Source organism: Mobula hypostoma, chromosome 2 (genome assembly GCF_963921235.1).
Source record: "Mobula hypostoma chromosome 2, sMobHyp1.1, whole genome shotgun sequence".
In the NCBI taxonomy this organism is placed as follows: domain Eukaryota; kingdom Metazoa; phylum Chordata; class Chondrichthyes; order Myliobatiformes; family Myliobatidae; genus Mobula; species Mobula hypostoma.
Window position 1 is genome coordinate 75148975 of NC_086098.1, and position 20120 is coordinate 75169094.

Consider the following 20120-nt stretch of genomic DNA (forward strand, 5'->3'; position numbering starts at 1 on the left):
GGTAGGTGACCAAAACTGCACACAACACTTCAAATTAGGCCTCACCAACATCTTAAACAACTTCAACACAACATCCCAATTCTTGCACTCAATACTTTGATTTATGAAGGACCATGCGCCAAAAGATTTATTAATGACACTTTCCACCTGTGACTCCACTTTCAAGGGATTATGGATCAGTATTCCCAGATCCCTTTGTTCTACCGCACTGCTCAGTAACCTACTGTTCACTGTGTAAGTGCTACCCTGGTTTGACCCCCCAAAGTGCAACACCTCGCACTTGTCTGCATTTAATTTCATGTGCTATTTTTCAGACCGTTTTTCAAGCTGGTTCAGATTCCGCTGCAAGCTTTGATAGCTTTCCTTGCTGTCCACTACGTCCCAAATCTTGGTGTCATCCGCAAATTTGCTGATCCAGTTTACTACAGTTTCATCCAAATCGTTGATATTGATGATGAGCAACAACGGACCCAGCACCGGTGACCTTAACCGAACCACCAAAACGGAGGGTGGCCCTGCTGTCGGCGAATTTCCTGAACATCGCCCAAGTGACGCCCCGGACCGCTTACGGAGGCAGTCGAGATGCCAAACACGTGAGGTGGTTTATCACTTTAACTCAGGGCTGGGACAGACCGCAGCAAATGGCGTCCCGCTACCGCTAGATGGCAGCAACGTTACGCATTTGCTTTTAGGGCCAAGTAATACCTATTGCGCATTTTCTCAATCGCGTGGCGCAAGTTTCATGGTTTTCCCCCCCATCCCTTTTCTGAGCTCGCACCCATCTGCTCTCGAGTGGGAGTTTTACCAACTGTACACAAGGGGGTTTCTTTCAGAACACGGCCTCTGAATTGTTCCAACAGCGGGCAGACAGGAATCTGAACGTAGTTCACACGTGAGTCAGGAGCTGTCCTTTTCAGCACTGCACCTGGGCGCTATTAAGTGATTTCCAAGAATTCACAATGAAGCATTTCTCACATCAGTTTCAAGTCTGATGCATATAACACGTTTGTGATCTATAAATTCCGCGGTAATAAAAACATAGATTCATAAAGTTTGATTCTTGCCCCAGTTTGTTTTTTATTTCTTCATTCAAACTTTGAAATTTGGGGATTTGTAGTTATTGAATATATACTATATAAGAAAAGGAACAACACCCATTAGGATCTGTGTGGAAGATAGTCTAGGCTCCCACGGGGAAGGGGTCCCCCCTCGGGAAGCCCCGGCGTGTCTTGCATTACATGAAGGGTGTGGGGAGAGGGAATACGAGTGTGTGTGTATGTGTGTGTGTGTGTGTGCCAGACAGATCCGGGCTGGGGTGAGTTTGCCCGAGGAAGCCGTATCCCCTGTGCGTGTTGAATTGGTCGAGTCCAACTCACTGGAGCTGCTGAACTGGAGCTTGCTTTGCTTTGCTGCCTCTCTCTCTCTCTCTATCTCTCTCTCTCTCTCTCTCTCCCTCTCTCTCTATCTCTCTCTCTCTTTCTCTCTCTCTCTCACACACACATACACACGCGCACACACACACACACACACACACACACACACACATACACACTCTCTTGCACACACACAGGCACGTACACGCACACGCGCGCGCGCACACAAACACACACACACACACACATACACACACACATACACACACACTCACACAAACACACACACACACACACACACACACACACACACACACACTCACACACACATCGCAGTTTGCCTTTCTCCCTCTCGGGATTTGCAACTGGATTGCTTTCCGCAGGATTTCACCGAGGCGTTAGCGATCTCTCTCCTCTGCGCTGGTGTCTAACCTCCTGTCCAATGCATGCTATGTCAGCGGGCCGGCAGAAGACCTGGTTCCCTCACCACGGTCCGCCCGCTGCCGCTCAGTGAAGCCGGATTCTGTACGTGTTGGAATGAAAGCTTTCACCCCTTGGATGGAGATGACGGCCGGGACAGCGCTGAGGTTTCTACTGCTCTTCTGCTATATCGGACTGACGGCTGCAGACGGCGGTAAGTCATCCTACCACATGTGTATCTCGCTGGAGGGGAGGAAGGCAGGTAGTTTGTGGGATTCTCTCTCTCTCTCTTTCTCCCCCTCTCCCTCTCCCTCCCCCTCTCTCCCTCTCCCTCTCCCTCCCCCTCTCTCCCTCTCCCTCTCCCTCTCTCCGTTGGTGTACAACTCTGTGCGGAGGGGAGCTGGACCGGACCCGGTGCGGGAGCTGGCCTTGGTCCCCTGCGCGTCTTCCGCTGCCGCCGACATGTCATCGAAATACTGGCGCCGCGCAACTCCCGAGATCCGACCCACGCAGCCCGTTTCTGTGGGATCGGAGCTGAAGCAGGGGTCCGGAACTCGGGAGGGTGCAGGGGGAGAGCTGAGGAGGTGCGGTGGAGGGGAGGAGAAGAGGGTGGAGGGTGAAGAGGTGAAGAGTGACGGTGGAGGGTGAGGACAGATATGGAGGGTGAACGTAGTAGTGAGGGTGGAGAGTGTGGAGATGAGGGTGAGTTGTTAATGTGAGAGGCGAGTGTGAGGAGTGTGGGGAGTGAGTATGAGGGGACACTGTGAGAGGTAAGTGTGAGGAGTGAGTATGAGTGAGTGTGACGGGCGAGTGAGGAGTGAGAGTGAAGAGTGAGAGTGAGGAGTGAGAGAGGAGTGTGTGAGTGTGAGAGGTGAGTGTGAGGAGTGAGTGTGAGAGGTGAGTGTGAGGAGTGAGTGTGAGGAGTGAGTGTGAGGGGCGAGTGAGGAGTGAGAGTGAAGAGTGAGGAGATTGTGAGTGTGAGGGGTGAGTGTGATGGGCGAATGTGAAGGGTGAGTGTGATGGGCGAATGTGAAGGGTGAGTGTGAGAAATGAGTGTGAAAGGTGAGTGCGAGGCTGAGTATGATGAGTGTGTGTGCGAGCAGTGAGCGTGAGGAGTGAGAATGAGGAGTGTGAAAGGTGAGTGTGAGGGGTAAGTGTGAGGAATGAGTGTGAGGAGTGAAAGAAGGTGGTGACAGTAAGGGATGGAGGTGAGTAATGAGGATGATAAGTATGTGGATGATGGGGTAAAATAGAGGATGGGTGAGGGATGAGTGAAGTTGAGGAGAGATATGAGGATGAGGAATATGTACATGAGGGAGCGAGTTTGGGGGAAGGGGTAAAGGTTGAGGGGTCTAGGGGTGAAGGGTGCAGGGTTCAGTGTAACAGTGAGGGGATGGATGAAGGATGAGGGTGAGGGTAGGAGCGAGAGGCAAGGATGAGAAGTATATGGGTGAGGGGTGAGGTGTAGGGTGAGAGAAGCGGATGAGGAGTGTGCGAAGAAGAGGAATGATGTTGGAGACAGATGAGCTGTGGGTGAAGAGTGGTGAAGGATGGAGATGAGGTGTATGTGGGTGAGGGGGTGGGGAGTGGAGCGAAGGCTGACGATGAAGGGAGGGATGACGTGTGTGTAGGGAAGGCTGAGGGGTGATGCTCTGGTATTATGGTAAGGATGAGGGTGGCGTGACTGGAGTTGCGTTTGTAACCTGGAGGGAGGATTGGAGGTACAGATTGAAATGGAGTGGAAAGTGGGACCAGGAGGGACTGGAGAGGAAGGGGCAAGAATTGGGGCGAAGGGTAGATGGGCTGTCATAGTGTTGGTCTCAACGAGTGTTTGGCTTGGGGAGCGATGGAAACAAACACGTGGTTTCTGCGCCCTGCGGACTTCACCGCGGTGCGGGACCGGGACCGGGTCCAGCGCGTCTGCGTTCGGAGGGAGTCGGCAACTTTCTCCACTGTTGCTCCCATGTGTTCGGTTGTGAATACTTCCTACATCCCCGCTCGAGGTCAGAGTGGACAAGGGAGTTGGGGCGTTGACCCCACAGCTGACCGATATGGTCTGGTTCTAGAGTGTGAGGCGGACCTGCTCTGCACCCCCACCCCCGCCCCCGCCTCCCCGCTCCTAACAGCCACCGATTCCGGCTCGGACACTTGGTGTTCGGAGCAGCCTGGGGTGTGGGTGTTTCGCAGGGCGCCTGTTTCAGCCCAGTTCGGGGTCTTGGTGTGTTTGTCACCGAATCAGGTTGAATATCACCAGCATATGTCGTGAAATTTGTTGTTTTCTGGCAGCAGTACACAGCAATACATAATAACTATAAATTACAATCGCGCAAAAAGAGAGAAAATAGTGAAGAGGTGTTCATGGGTTCATTGTCCATTTAGAAATCTGATGGCGGAGGGGAAGAAGCTGTTCCTGAAACGTTGAGTGTGCGTCTGAGACTCTAGTACTTCCTCCTCGGTGGTAGGAATGGGAAAAGGGTGATGGAGGTTCTTACTGACGGATATAGCCTTCCTGAGACTACCGCTGGAAGATATCCTCGATGCGGGGGTGGGGGGGGGGGTGCTTATTCCCATGAAGGAGCTGGCTGAGTTTGCAACTTTCTGCAGCTATTTCCCATCCTGGGTAGTAGCTGCTCCGAACCAGATGGTGATGCAACCAGTAAGAATGCTCTTTACGGTACACCTGCGAAAATTTGCTAGAGTCGCTGGTGACATACCAAATCTCCTCAAACTCCCCGGGCGCCTGACCCCGTAATTCTAACGCGCGGGACCCCATCTCCTTCCGCGGAGCGAACAGTGATATCCGACCGCAACGTTGGCAGGAAGCGTCTCTCTCCCCTCCTGGAAGCGGCTTCACAGGGAGTGATCCGGGCTTGGTAATAATTCGAGAGGTGCGCTGTTTTTTTTTAGAAAATGACTCGCTTCTCGGGGGCGAGTTTTCACTTGCTGGCAGAGAACAGGAGTTTCGAGGCAGGAATCTTTTTCACTCAACATAGATAAAGAATGCCGAAGAAATAGTGCGGATCTCATTAGAAATGGACAGGAGCTAAGTCTCAGGGTCTGCCCTCTCCCGGTTACTTTTCTCACGGGTACAGTACCACGATGTGCAGGTGGTGGTTATCCCGCTATGAGTTCTCTCTTCACTCACGAACCCGGGACCTGGTGTGGTAGCCAATGTGTGGCAGGGTGTGTGTGTGTGTGTGTGTGGTTTTTGTGTATGTGTGTGCGCGCTCGTCTCTATGTCAGTTAATATAGCAGTGTGTGGGTGTGTATGTCAATGTGTCTGTTTATGTGTGAGAGGGAGTGTGCCTGTGTGTGTGTGGTAGTGCGTGTATGTGTGTGCGCGCGTGTCTGTGCGTCTATGTGTGTCTGGCCGGGCGTGAATGTAACATGTGAGCGTAAGTGTATGTGTGAACACAGAACATAGAAATTTACAATACATTACAGGCCCTTCGGCCCACTATGTTGTGCCGACTGTGTAACCTTCTTTAGAGACTGTCTAGAATTTCCCAAGCACATGGCCCTCTGTTTTTTCTGAGCTCCATGTACCTATCTAAGAGGCTCTTAAAAGACCCCATTGTGTGTCAATATATATGCGTGAATGGGTGTATGTGTGGAGGCGGGAGCCTGTGTGTATCTTTTTGCCTGGCGTTCTGAGTGTGATGTATGTGTGAGCGCGTGCCCGTTTGGGAGAACCCTATGCGTGTGTGTGCTTATATGAGTGTGCATGTATGTGTGTATGGGGGGGGAGGGGATGTAGGTGGAGAGAGCTGGTTGTGTGCCAGTGCAGTCTGTGTGAACGAGTGTACAGATTTTACTGTGCACAGAATTCATCACTGTACCATCCCTTACAAGGACGGTGTATTTTGAGGTTCAGTCTATCCGACCAATGGTCAGGATAGGAAGGCCGAACGGCCTCGCACCCGACTGTCTGCTTCCACGAGTGTTCAGAAGCACACTGCAAATTGTAGATGCCGGGGAGGTGCTGGGAGCACCTGGCTGGAACCGTGGGGCTCGGATGCTTTCCGACCCATTACCCTGGTGGCGATCCCATGGTGGGTGGCAGAAATACATCGTTTGCTGATCATTCGGGGCAATGCAAGGTGCAGGGCACTGGTCCCGCGCCTGACTCCTCGGCCACTGGACTAGTTCTGCTCCGTCCGCCCAGCGAGGGGCTCGACTTTGTCGTCCGGAGCTGGGAGAAGGTCCGCGGCAGCAAGTTCGGGCCGGCTCCGCTGTGCGGGGCGGGTGGGTCTCAGTGTCCGGAGAGGGAGGGTGACCCCTCTCTGCCACCGTAGGGCCCGACTGGCGAGGGATGCGGCCGGAAGGCGAGTTGTTTGGCTGTCCAGCAACTGTTTCCTTTTAACTAGTTACATTGACCCCTACTGCCCCCACCATACGCACCCACACACAAACATTCACCCCCCCAACTTACACCGCTAACGCATGCGGCGACATGCATGCTCACAATACAGATAATCATACATTTCAATATTTGTGTTTTTATTTCTCTCACCAGTTAACACTGTCAAATCTCATGAACATCCACCCACCCCCCACACACACACCCACACACACACACACCCACACACACACACATATATATATAGACACACACCCACAAAACACCCATCCAAACGCACCTAGATCCTCACACCCACTCCTACCCCCTCACACACCGACATCCACACCACACACATACACATACACAAATACACACATACCACACTCACTCGCCCCCACACATCCACTCTCACACACACCCATTCTATTCTGTGCTTGAAGCCACACACACACACACACACACACACACACACACACACACCCCTACTGAACCCTATCCCCATTCACACACACCCCTGCCAGAGGAACTCAGTGGGTTGAGTGGCACTGACAGAGGCACAGAGACAGTTGGCCAATGTTGATCACAAACAAAAAAGATATTCTGCAGATGCTGGCAGTTCTGAACAGCACACAGAATGCTGGAGGAACTCAGCTGGCCAGGCAGCATTTATGGATGGGAATAAACACTCAATGTTTCAGGCCGATAAAGGGTCCTGGTGTAGCACCTCAGCCTGAAATATCAACCATTTATTCATTTCCATTGATGCTGCCTGACCTACTGAGCTCCCCCGTATCTTGTGTGCATTGACCGGTGTTTGTTTTCCCGAACCCTGCACGTGTTCTGCCCGACCTGTGGAGTTCCCGTCTTCACTCTCAGTGTTGTCTTCCTACGTTCAGGGTAGGATAGTGCTGGAGCTCAGTGTGGCTGGTTTGTCCTTCTCATGGAGCGTCTGTCCCACTCCCAACAGCCAGGACTGCGGGACTCAAAAACACTGACTTTCCCCAAGCACTGAGGGTGATCAACATCTCCCCCCACTAAACCTCCCCTCCACAACCCCAACCACCACTACTTTACCCTTTCCTGTCAGTCACCTTACGTACGGACACTCCAGTGTCTAGCATCACTCTGTGGACATACAATCAATATATGTAGAGAGGCTATTTGATGTATTTATATTTATTGTCTTTTTATCATTATTCTGTTGTAGATCTTATTGTGTACTTTTGTGCTGCACCAGAGCCAGAGAAACAGTTATTTTGTTCTCCTTTACACTTGTGTACAGGAAATGATATTAAGCAACCTTGAACCTTGAATCTTAGCATGGCTGAGGGGCGAATTAGAGGATGGTTTGGGCGAGGAATATCTCCTCAGCGTTAGTTTTGCTATAGCATGCCTGCTTCCAGGCAGAGCGGAGTTCCTTGAATCTTGCCACCCCCTTCAGGAACATGGTCCTGACGTGACCCCAACCTGCTCCTGGGGCTATCAGTGGGTCCTGGAGGTGGGCAGCAGACACTTTGGCCAGGGCTGACTGCCTGGCAATTTTCAGAGGGTATGTCTGTGCCAGGGTGGCTGTGGAAAAAATACACGCGGTGTCCACAGGTCATGCAGAGGTGTTCTGAGACCATTGGGCTAAATGCCATCCTTGCTGTGGATGTGAATGTGTTAGTTTATTCTATGGTACCTATGATTTCTCTGGTTTTTCTTTCTAATGTGATTGTGCATTAATAGAGTGCTTTGAATTTATAATAAATGTATTTTTGTAAATAAAAGACACGTACCCTGAGCTTGGTGAGCTGTCTGAGGCATCAGCCGCCACGACTCAGTTTCACCCCTGTGAGCCTGGGGCAGGCACTCGCCTCTGCAGTATGTGAGCTGCGGCTTGTGGCTGATCGAAGGTGCGTCTGCTGCCTGCTGAACTTAGTGCAACTGTTTTCAGTTTTTCACTAGCATTTGAGTCATTGTGAGGGGGATCAGGACAGTTCAATTAAAATAAAATAATCCGGGGCGCCATGGTTAGCACAGTGCTGTTACAGCTCAGGGTGTCGGAATTCAGATTTCAATTCTGTTGCCATTTGTGATGACTATGTACATCCTCCCTGTGAATGCGTGTGTTTCCTCTAGTTGCTCCGGTTTCCTCCCACAGTCCAAAGAACTACTGGTTCACAAGTTAATTGGTCATTGTAAAGTGTCCCATGATTAGGTTTGAGTTAAATTGGGGTATCAGCGGGAGGGAGGGAGTTGCTGAGCAGCGCAACTTAAAGGGCTGGAATCTCTAAAAAAAACAAACTGCCTTTCATGGAATGTAGAACACAGAACAGTACAGGAACATAGAACACAGAACAGTACAGGAACGTGGAATGCAGAACAGTACAGGAACGTAGAACACAGAACAGTACAGGAACGTAGAACACAGAACAGTACAGGAACGTGGAATGCAGAACAGTACAGGAACGTAGAACACAGAACAGTACAGGAACGTGGAACACAGAACAGTACAGGAACGTGGAATGCAGAACAGTACAGGAATGTAGAACACAGAACAGTACAGGAACATAGAACACAGAACAGTACAGGAACGTGGAACACAGAACAGTACAGGAATGTAGAACACAGAACAGTACAGGAACATAGAACACAGAACAGTACAGGAACATAGAACACAGAACAGTACAGGAACATAGAACACAGAACAGTACAGGAACGTAGAACACAGAACAGTACAGGAACATAGAACACAGAACAGTACAGGAACATAGAACACAGAACAGTACAGGAACGTGGAACGCAGAACAGTACAGGAACGTAGAACACAGAACAGTACAGGAACGTAGAACACAGAACAGTACAGGAACGTGGAATGCAGAACAGTACAGGAACGTAGAACACAGAACAGTACAGGAACGTGGAACACAGAACAGTACAGGAACGTGGAACACAGAACAGTACAGGAACGTGGAACACAGAACAGTACAGGAACGTGGAATGCAGAACAGTACAGGAATGTAGAACACAGAACAGTACAGGAACATAGAACACAGAACAGTACAGGAACGTGGAACACAGAACAGTACAGGAATGTAGAACACAGAACAGTACAGGAACATAGAACACAGAACAGTACAGGAACATAGAACACAGAACAGTACAGGAACATAGAACACAGAACAGTACAGGAACGTAGAACACAGAACAGTACAGGAACATAGAACACAGAACAGTACAGGAACATAGAACACAGAACAGTACAGGAACGTGGAACGCAGAACAGTACAGGAACGTAGAACACAGAACAGTACAGGAACGTAGAACACAGAACAGTACAGGAACGTGGAATGCAGAACAGTACAGGAACGTAGAACACAGAACAGTACAGGAACGTGGAACACAGAACAGTACAGGAACGTGGAATGCAGAACAGTACAGGAACGTAGAACACAGAACAGTACAGGAACATAGAACACAGAACAGTACAGGAACGTAGAACACAGAACAGTACAGGAACATAGAACACAGAACAGTACAGGAACATAGAACACAGAACAGTACAGGAACGTGGAACGCTGAATAGTACAGGAACGTGGAACGCTGAACAGTACAGGAACGTAGAACACAGAACAGTACAGGAACGTGGAACACAGAACAGTACAGGAACGTGGAACGCTGAATAGTACAGGAACGTGGAACGCTGAACAGTACAGGAACGTAGAACACAGAACAGTACAGGAACGTGGAACACAGAACAGTACAGGAACAGGTACTTCAACCCATTGTATTGGTGCTGAACACTATGCTGAGGATGAGAGGTGACTTGAGAGAAATGTACAAGACACAAAGATCAGGGTGAAAATGGTTAACACCAGGGTGCAGAAAATAGTGGGTGCATAGAACATTCTGCTGGGGAGGTGGTGGAGGCAGATACGTTAGGGTATTTAAAGAAGCTGAAGGGCTTTGTGGGAGGGAAGGTTTAGATTAATCTTGAAGTAGGTTAAAATGTCGGCACAACATCCTGGGCCAAAGGGCCTGTATTGTGATTGACATTCTATGTTGAGTCCTTGTTCTACCACTCTGTCTTTGCAATTGGACTTTATAGAGAATGTTAAGAGGTACAAATGAGGATGTTGTGAAACATCTTCAAATTCTCCAAAGCCTCCACATCATTTCTGTAATGGGGAGACCAGAATTACACACACCAGAATACAATCTGCTCTTGGAATTACATATTTAACCAACTGGGAAGGTTTACTGCTTTGACTTCACATTGCAAGTGGAAAGAATAAATTATTCATATAGAGGTTAAACTGACATTCAGTGCAATGCCACGACCTTCTACCACAAAGGCCCTGCATAGTTTTGCTTTCTTCTTTGTAATCACCTGCTTTTGACAATGTTGCTTTTTCGTAGTGCAAGAGGCAAACACGTATTTGCCTTCAGATGTGGTTAGTTGGGGTGTCCCACCTGAAATCAACGACAATAGTGGGAGCAGGCAAATGATCAGCAGTCGAAATCAGTGGCCCATTTTGTCCAGGGCAGCAAACAGGATGATACAGTCAGGATGATACAATCAGGGTGATACAAATAGGCACTTAAAAAAAACTCTGACTGGACATTCCAAAATCAAAACATGATCACGTCAGTGCAGTATGAGGGCCAGTCAGTAGTTAGAGTCATACAGCATGGAAAAAGGCCATTCAGCCCATCTGTATGAGGGCCAGTCAGGTCGTTAGAATCAGACAGCATGGAAAGAGGCCGTTCAGCCCATCTGCTCCATATGAACAAGATGCCTGTTTCATCTAGACCCACTTGCCTGTGTTTAGTCAATCTCCCTCTAATCCTTTCCTATCCAAATGTCTTAAATGTTTTTTTATTTAGAGATGCAGCGTCACAGGTCTTACTGCCCAATGAGCTGCACCTCTTAATTACACCCATGTAATTCAGCAAGCGTACTAACCTGGACTTCTTTTGAATGTGGAAGGAAACCGGGGCACCCGGATGAAACCCATGCGGTCACAGGGAGAACATATAAACCCTTTACAGACAGTGGCAGGAATTTAACCTGGGTCACACGTGCTGTAATAGTGTTACATCAACTGTTATGCTACCATGCTGTCCTGTGTTGTTATGGTACCTGTCTTAACCACTTCCCCTCCAGTTTATTCCATATTCTGACCACCATCAATGTGAATAAGTTGCCCCTCAGGTCCCTTTTAAATCTCTCCCCTCTCTCCTTAAACCCGTACACTCTAACTTTTAGTTCCCCTTTCCTGAGCAAAAGACTATCACCCTATCACTTTCACTCTGGCTATGCCTCTCATGATTTGATACATGTTTCCGTCTGTTACGTATCATAAAATAAAGTCATGGATACAAGAGATTCTGCAGAGGCTGGAAATCCAGAGTAACAAACACAAAATGCCAGAGGAACTCGGCAAGCCAAGCAGCATCTATGGAAAGGACAAATCAGTCAATGCTTCAGGCAGAGATCCTTCATCAGGAAGTCCAAGCTGAGGAATAAAATTCTAGCCTGTCCAACCTCTTGCTATAACTCAGGTCCTCAAGTCCTGGCAGCACGCTTGTAAATCTTTTCTTCATTCTTCGTAACTTAGCTAAATCTTTCCATTTACAGGGTCCCAGAACTGCACACAATAGAAACAAAAATGGTACACAATGTACTGATGTTTTAATAACACCGTAAAGTGGATTTCAATCCTTTTGTTCAGATTAATAGCAATAATCATCATGTATTAATTCCATCCTCACAAAGTTCTGCTTACTAGTTCAGGAGGAGGAGGAGACCCAATTCCTCCTTTCAGTTCACTGTTCCAAACAAAGTTAGGCCAAAATGTCTTTCAATGAGCACAGATGAATTTGTGGGAGGAGAGAGTCAGGTGGGAAGTAAGGAATCCTTTTGTTTAATTGAAGTTCTTACACAGACCTCACATTCAGACAGATTTTTGAAAGTTTGGACTATCCTAACTTTTAGTATTGGGGCAGCCTCAGATCTGAAAAACATCTATTTAGAACAGAGATAAGGAAGAATTTCTTTAGCCAGAGAGTGGTAAATCTGTGGAATTCATTGACACAGGTGGCAGTAGAGGCCATGTCATTGAGTATATTTAAAACGGAGGTTGATAGTTCTTGATTAGTCAAACTGTCGAAGGAGAATGGGGTTGAGAGGAATAAAAACATCAGCCATGATAGAATGGCGGAGCAAACCTTATGGGCTAAGTGACCTAATTCTGCTCCAATGTCTTCCACTGATCAGGGGAGCAGTTTACAAACTGAGTTTCATATTGGTACTCAATCCATTATTTCATCTCCGAAGGATGCAATGCATGTTTAAGTTTTCTGAATTTGCCAGTCTGGCCAGTGTCAGATTTCCGGTGTAGGATGTGTGTTAGCGACAACTTTGGGCACTTAATTTCATGCCTGGGAAAGGACATGATGATAACAAATTCCTCATCCTTGCAAACTTAAAAGCTTGTATGATCTTACACATTCTCAGACTGCTTCACAAAAAAAAGATCAGTTTGTTAACAGTGCTAAATCCCTGCATACAGAGTGCATTCAGATATTATTACTCACAAATTAAGGATTATGAAAATGCCCACACAGGTGTGTGATGAGATAAGAACTTCTCCCTTCATTCATAGAATTAATAAGCTTTTAGAAGTCCAGTGATACAACTTTTTTGTGTTCATGGTCTTACTTAGAATACTGTAAAAGAACAAGCACATTTGGATTTGACTGTACTGGGAGTGGGGCCAGTATTTTGTGGAATTTTGCTTGGTGAAATATTCACACTGAAATATTATTGCCATATGGTTTTTGCTTTATGCATTAATGCATAATATTGAAACAGTTTTACCAGTTTGTCAAAGATAAATATGCAATTTCACGAAGTTTGCAAATATAAATTTCTATTTCGTAATGCATGAGAAAAAGGACGAACTTTCATGTAACACACACAAGATGCTGGTGGAACGCAGCAGGCCAGGCAGCATCTATAGGAAGAAGTACAGTCGAAGTTTCGGGCTGAGACCTTTCGTCAGGACTAACTGAAAGAAAATATAGTAAGAGGTTTGAAAGTGGGAAGGGGAGGGGGAGATCCAAAATGATGGGAGAAGACAGGAGGGGGAGGGATGAAGCTAAGAGCTGGACAGGTGATTGGCAAAAGGGATACAGAGCTAGAGAAGGGAGAGGATCATGGGACGGGAGGCCTGGGGAGAAAGAAAGGGGGAGGGGAGTCCAGAGGAAGATGGAGAGCAGGCAAGGAGTGATTGTGAGAGGGACAGAGAGAGAAAAGAGAGAGAAAAAGAAAAAAAGGGGGGGAATAATTAAAAAAAATAAATAAGGGATGGGGTAAGAAGGGGAGGAGGACTATTAATGGAAGTTAGAGAAATCAATGTTCATGGCATCAGGTTGGAGGCTACCCAGATGGAATATAAGGTGTTGTTCCTCCAACCTGAGTGTGGCTTCATCCTGACAGTCGAGGAGGCCATGAATTGACATATCAGAATGGGAATGGGACATGGAATTAAAATGTGTGGCCACTGGGAGATCCTGCTTTCTCTGGTGGACAGAGCATAGGTGTTCAGTGAAACGGTCTCCCAGTCTGCGTCAGGCCTCACCAATATATATAAGGCCACACCGGGAGCACCGGACACAATATATCACACCAGCCGACTCACAGGTGAAGTGTTGCCTCACCTGGAAGGGCTGTCTGGGGCCCTGACTGGTGGTGAGGGTGGAAGTGTAAGGGCAGATGTAGCACTTGTTCTGCTTACATTGATAAGTGCTGGGAGGGAGATCGGTGGGGAGGGATGGGGAGTATGAATGGACAAGGGAGTCACGTAGGGAGCGATCCCTGCGGAAAGCAGAAAGTGGGGGGAGGGAAAGATGTGTTTGGTGGTGGGATTCCGTTGGAGGTGGCAGAAGTTACGGAGAATTATATGTTGGACTCGAAGGCTGGTGGGGTGGTAGGTCACTGTTTAAACACTGGTTAGCCATGACAGAGTACCGATAAATTCCTTTCTCCCTTACTCCTCTCTCTCTTCACTGTTTCTCTTAGTCCTAGTCGCTGGCATATGTATAGATCATTGAATGCAGAACAGTGCAATGCAGCACAGGATCTTCCGCTCACAATGTTGTGCCAACTTTTCAACCTACTATAAGATCAATCCAACCCTTCCCTCCCACATTATCCTACCACCACCCCGCAGCATATTCCACACAACCACGACTCTTTGTGTAAAAAACATACCTCTCATATTCCTCTTATACTTTCCCCTGATAATCACCCTAAAATTATGCTCTCCTTATTAACCAGTTTATGCTGGGAAAAAGTCTTTGGCTATCCACTTATCCTCTTGTACACTTCTATCGAATCACCCCTCATCTGCCAATTCTCCTCAGCTCACTCAACCTATCCTCATAAGACATGTTTTCTAGACAGGCAGCATCCGAGTAAATCTCCTCTGTGTTCATGAAATTGAAAAAGCCAGTGATGTCCTTCTCAAAGAATGTGCCTGGATTCCCTATGCAATATGATGTACTAATTTTAATCAGGATATGATAGGTTTCTCAAACCTGACTGAGGTTACTCAATGATACCAGCACATTTCAGATACGGTGATCTTGATGCACTTATCTGTTGTGACAATGGTTTCTGAGGTGATGGTATGAGTTGTGTTGGATTCAGATGTTTAAATCTGAGGTTCTTTTAGACGTTAGGAAGGAGGCATACAACTTGTTGCTTCTTGATAATGTTATTAAGAGTTGATAGAATAAAGAGAACAGGAACAGGAGGGTCACTGCTACTTGATTGTACCAAGCACAAAAGAGAAAAGTTTATACTTAAAGATAAGAAAATCCCATAGATAACAATCCAATTAGAAAATACGTAATCAGTGCTACAATCAAAATAAACCAGTGAGAAAACACTCATTCCCATAATGAAAGAATAAAGACATTTACAGAATTATACTTTATATAGTCACTTGAGGCATATTAAATTGTTATGTATATAAAGGCTACTTAAAAGATAATCAGATAATTGTTAAACTGTAAAGAAAATGATAATTAAACAATTGGATCCAACACTTGTTTTGCAGTATATTTAGATAACTGAGGTATTTGCTTGATTCTAACTTTGCCTTCTATTTTGTGAGTGACAATTTGATCAAATCATCTCTTCCTTTGACCTGGCTTTTGAAATAAGGCTGAAATTTCTTTGGTGAGGAGCGTAGCCGGGAGAAATAGGCAAAGTGCTGGAGGAACTCTGCAAGACAGGCAGCATCTGTGGAGGGGAATGAACAGTCAATGGTTCAGGCCGTGACCCTTCATCAGGAAGCAGGAGCAGCTGGTTATCTGGTAAGGCTCAGACTCTTATCAGCTTGGTTACTTTAAGGATGCAAGTACAGTATGAAGCAGACGCACCAGAGCCTATAGTTCATTAGGAGTTTGAGGAGATTTGGTATGTACCTTGGAGAGCTTTCTCATTGATTGCATCACCATCTGTTATGGAGGGGCCACTGTACACGATTGGAAAATGCTGTAGAGGATTGATAAATTAATCTAACTCCATCATGAGCACCAGCCTCCCTACTACCGAGGATATCTTCAAATGGCAATACTTCAAAAAGGCAGCAGCCATCGTTAAAGACCCCAAACACCAGGACATGCCCTTTTCTCAATGCTACCATCAAGAGGGAGCTACAGGAGCCTGAAGACCCACGCTCATCCTTTTAGGAACAATTTCTTCTCCTCTGTCATCTGATATCTGAACAGAACTGAACCCATGAACACTACCTCTATTTTTTCCCTCTCATTTTGTACTATTAATTTACAGTAATTATACAGTATATATAATTCTATAGAAATATATATATTTCTTATTGTAATTTATTGTATATTTTATATATTGCACTGTACTACTGCCACTAAACAACCATTTCACTAATTATGTCAATGATAATTTGGGCGCCAAGGTAGTGTAGTGGTTGGAGAGATGCTGTTACAGCTCTGGGTGTTAGAGTTCAGAGTTCAATTCTGATGCCATCTGTAAGGAGTTTGTACGTTCCTCCCCATGAACGCATGAGTTTTCTGTGGATGCTCCAGTTTCCTTCCATATTCCAAAGACGTACTGGTTAGTAGTTAACTGGTCATTGTAAATTGCCCTGTGATTAAGCTAGGGTTAAATCGGTGGGTTTTTGGGCTTGTTGTGCTGGAAGAACCTGTTCTGCACTGTATCTCTAAATAAAATAAAATAATAAATCTGATTCTGAATCTGACATTTAAAGTGCTGTGTTTGCTGCTGAGTGCATTAAGGCAGTAGGGGTCTATTTACCCATCTTCCAGTCTGTATATGGCAATCTAACTTGTGTCTGCAAGAACCCATTTCCTCCTCTGTAGCATCAGAAATAATCTAGCCTTGATGCATTGCTGCTGAGAGTCACAGGCAAAGATATTTTTAGAGGATACCACAGTTGGGGACCAAAGAGATAGAGCTAAATTTGAATTATGAAATGTGTCAGCAAGCTTTCTGTTTGGGATAGTCTGCATAAATAATACCAATACTGAAGACTATTGATAATAATATTTCAAACAACTTGTCAGATATTCCTTTTTGATCGGTTTGCCTCTGGTAAAGACCATAAGACTACAAGGCATAGGAGCAGAATTAGGCCATTCAGCCCAACAAATCTGCTCTGCTGTTCCATCATAGCTGATTTATTATCCCTCTCAACCCCATTCTTCTGCTTTCTCCCCGTATCCTTTGATATCCCTACTAATCAAGAACTTAGCTATCCGCTTTAAGTATACCCAATGACTTGTCCTTTACAGCTGTCTGTGGCAGTGAATCCCACAGACTCATCACCCTCCAGCTAAGGAAATTCCTCCTCATGTCCTTGTATTCCGCAGTTGTGCCTTCTAGTCCTAGACTCTCCCAATACAGTATAGGAATCCTCCCCTTATTCATTCTATCTAGGCCTTTCACTAGTTGATAGGTTTCAATGAGATCCCTCCTCATTCTTCCAAACTCCAGCGAATACAAACCCAGAGCCCCAACCATTCCTCGTATGTTAACCCTTTTATTCCCGGGATCATTCTCATGATCCCTCTTATTGTTATTGTTCATTGTGAATTGCTCCCTTTTTGGACTGCTTCTTTGTGTGTGTAGGGCATGCCTGGATAACTGGATAAGTGTCAGTGTTGTACTCGAACAGCACAGATGAAGTTCTGGCTAGTTCTGGGACACAGATCTTCAAACAACTAATAGAACAGTACATGTTCCCAAAGCTTTCATTCTGTGTCCAAGGCCCACAGTTGTTTCTTGACCTCTCATGGAGTAATTGAGTCACTGCGTCATGCAGCACATTAACAGGCCCTTTGGCCCATCTAGCCATGCCAACTAGGATTCCCATCCAAGCTAGTCCCATTTGCCCATATTTGACTCATATCTCTCTAAACCTTTTGTATCCCTGTAGGCCTCCAAGTGCCTTTTAAATGTTGTTAATGTACCTTCCTTAACCACTTCCTCTGGCAGTTTATTCCATGTACTGACCACACTCTGGGTGAAAAAGCTGCCTCTCAGATTCGTATTAAATCTCTCCCTTCTCTCCTTAAACCTATGTCCCCAATTCTTGACTCCCCAAACCTGGAAAAAAGACTGTGAGTATTGACTGTCAGTCTTCTACCCTTCAAGGAATAAAGTCTAAGCCTGCCCAAACTCTCTCCATAACTTAATCTCCCGAGTCCCAGCAACATCCTTGTAGATCTCCTCTGCACCCTTTTCCAGATTCATGTTATCTTTTCGACAACACGGTGACCAAAACTGAACACAATATTAAAAATGTACCCTCACCAATCACTTGGACATCTGCAACATAATGTCCCTGACTGATTAAGGCCAGTGTTACAAAAGCTTTCTTCACCGTTCTGTCTATCCGTGCCACCATCCTATCTACCATTTCATGGAATGCATGGCTGAAGCTTGTCGCCCGTTGTTTCTCTTCGGATGAAATGACGCTGAATCCATGGGTCCAATGGCCTGGTCTGCTCACAGTTGGGAGTGATCCGAATAATTGTCTGTGAGCTTCATTTTAAGATGCTGCTTGACCTGCTCAGTTCCTTTAGCATGTGTGTGTTGCTCTGGATTTCCAGAACTTGCAGACTCTCTTGTAACTATGAAGCACTTTGAGAAGAGGAAACTGTCAGTCATCTTGTGTACAGACACTCCTGTGCCTACCGTCACTTTATGGACATGCAATCAACCTACATATATAAGCTATCTTGCGTATTTATATTTTTATGATGGTGTTCTTTATCTACTGTGTTTTTTGTGCTGCGTCAGATTCAGAGCAATGATTATATCATCCTTTATACTTGTGTAGTGGAAATTACATTAAACAATTGTGAACCTTGACTCTGTGTTGTTCTGCCAAGCTTCGTGGGCATGCTATTTTGGCACTAGAATGTGTGGCAATGCTTGAGGGGTGCCCCACTTGTGTGTGTTTGTTGTTAATGTAAACAATGCATTTCACTGTATATTTTGATGTACACGTGAAAAATTAATCTGAATCTGAATCTCTAATGTCCAGAGAAAGAGATAGAATAACTTCACAGGTCACTTTTTGTTTTCTCTTCTCAAAGTGCTTCATAGTTGCAAGAGATTCTGCAGACGCTGGATATCCAGAGCAACACACACAAAACTTATCACAATCCTCATTTGTATAGATGATGGAAAGGAGTTGGGTTATCAGGAGGCAAGTCACTTACCACAGAATGCCCAGCCTGTGACTTGTTCCTACAGTCACAATACTTCTTCGTATTGTTCCTAATTTCACTCACCTCAACTCTCAACTGATTCTACAACCTATGGGCTCACTTTCAAGGACTCTACAACTCATGTTCTCAGTATTATTTATTTATGTAATTTAAATTTTTTTTATTTGCAGTTTGTTTTCTTTTGCACATTAGTTGTCTGTCAGTTATAGTTTGTGTGTAGTTCTTCATTGATTCTATTGTATTTCTTTGTTCTACTATGAACGCCTGAAGGAAATGAACTTCGGGGTAGTACATGGGGACACATATGTATTTTGATAATAAATTTACTTTGAACTTTGAGTCTGGCCCAGCTGAGTTTTTGGCCAATGGTGGCTGCTCAGGATGTAAACTCAGTCATAGTCATGACATGGGATGTTGAGGGTAGTTGTTAAGGATCCCTGCTGTTGAAGGCAGGTATTGCACGGCACTCTTGTGGTGTGGAGATTGCCCAATCCTGTATGTTGTCCATGTCCAGCTGCACGTGTTTATGGGCTACTCCACTTTTGCAGGAGCCGTAACTAGAATTGAGCAATGTGGATCCATCAGCAAACATTCCCACTTCTAATATTGTGGCGGAAGGAGAGTCATCACTGAAGCAGCTGAAGATAGTCAGGCTGATGGCCATGCCATGAAGAACTCAACCAGCGATGACCTGATTCTGACTGTCCATTATATCAATACCTTTCATAATTCTCTAAACCTCTTCCCTCAGCTTCTGCCACTCCAGAGAAAATGACCCAAGTTTGTCCAACCTCTCCTTAGTGCTCATACCCTTTAATCCAGGCAGCATCCTGGTGAAATTGTTTTGCACTCACTCCAAAGCCTCCACATCCTTCCTGTAATGGGGTGATCAGCACTGCACACATTACTCCAAGTGCAGCCTAACCAGTTTTATAAAGTTGCAGCATGGCATCCTGACTCTTGTACACAGTGAATACCAGCATGTCGTCTGCCTTTTTTACCAACCTATCTACTTGTGTGGGTCTGTACCTCATGATCCCTCTGTATATTTACACTGCCAAGTGTCCTATGACTAAATGCATTTTGCTCATTATATTTGACCTCCACATCTATACGAATTGCACTTCACCATTAAAGCAGAGATTTTACCTGCTGATTTGAGTAGAACTTGACCTACTTTTTGGAAAGAGGTGGGTCAT

General features: G+C 46.0%; 1 protein-coding gene across 4 annotated transcripts in view; it reads left to right on the top strand.

Annotated features, from left to right (window-relative positions):
• Positions 1 to 1431: 1431 nt before the first annotated feature.
• The window catches only part of LOC134341158 (CUB and sushi domain-containing protein 1-like), a 2430601-nt gene continuing 2411912 nt past the window's right edge, over positions 1432 to 20120 (top strand). For all 4 annotated transcript variants that reach the window (XM_063038952.1, XM_063038962.1, XM_063038968.1 and 1 more), the window contains exon 1: positions 1432 to 2007. In XM_063038952.1, coding sequence (XP_062895022.1) covers positions 1911 to 2007 — 97 coding nt within the window. In that variant the 5' untranslated portion in view covers positions 1432 to 1910. The remainder of the gene's footprint in view (positions 2008 to 20120) is intronic.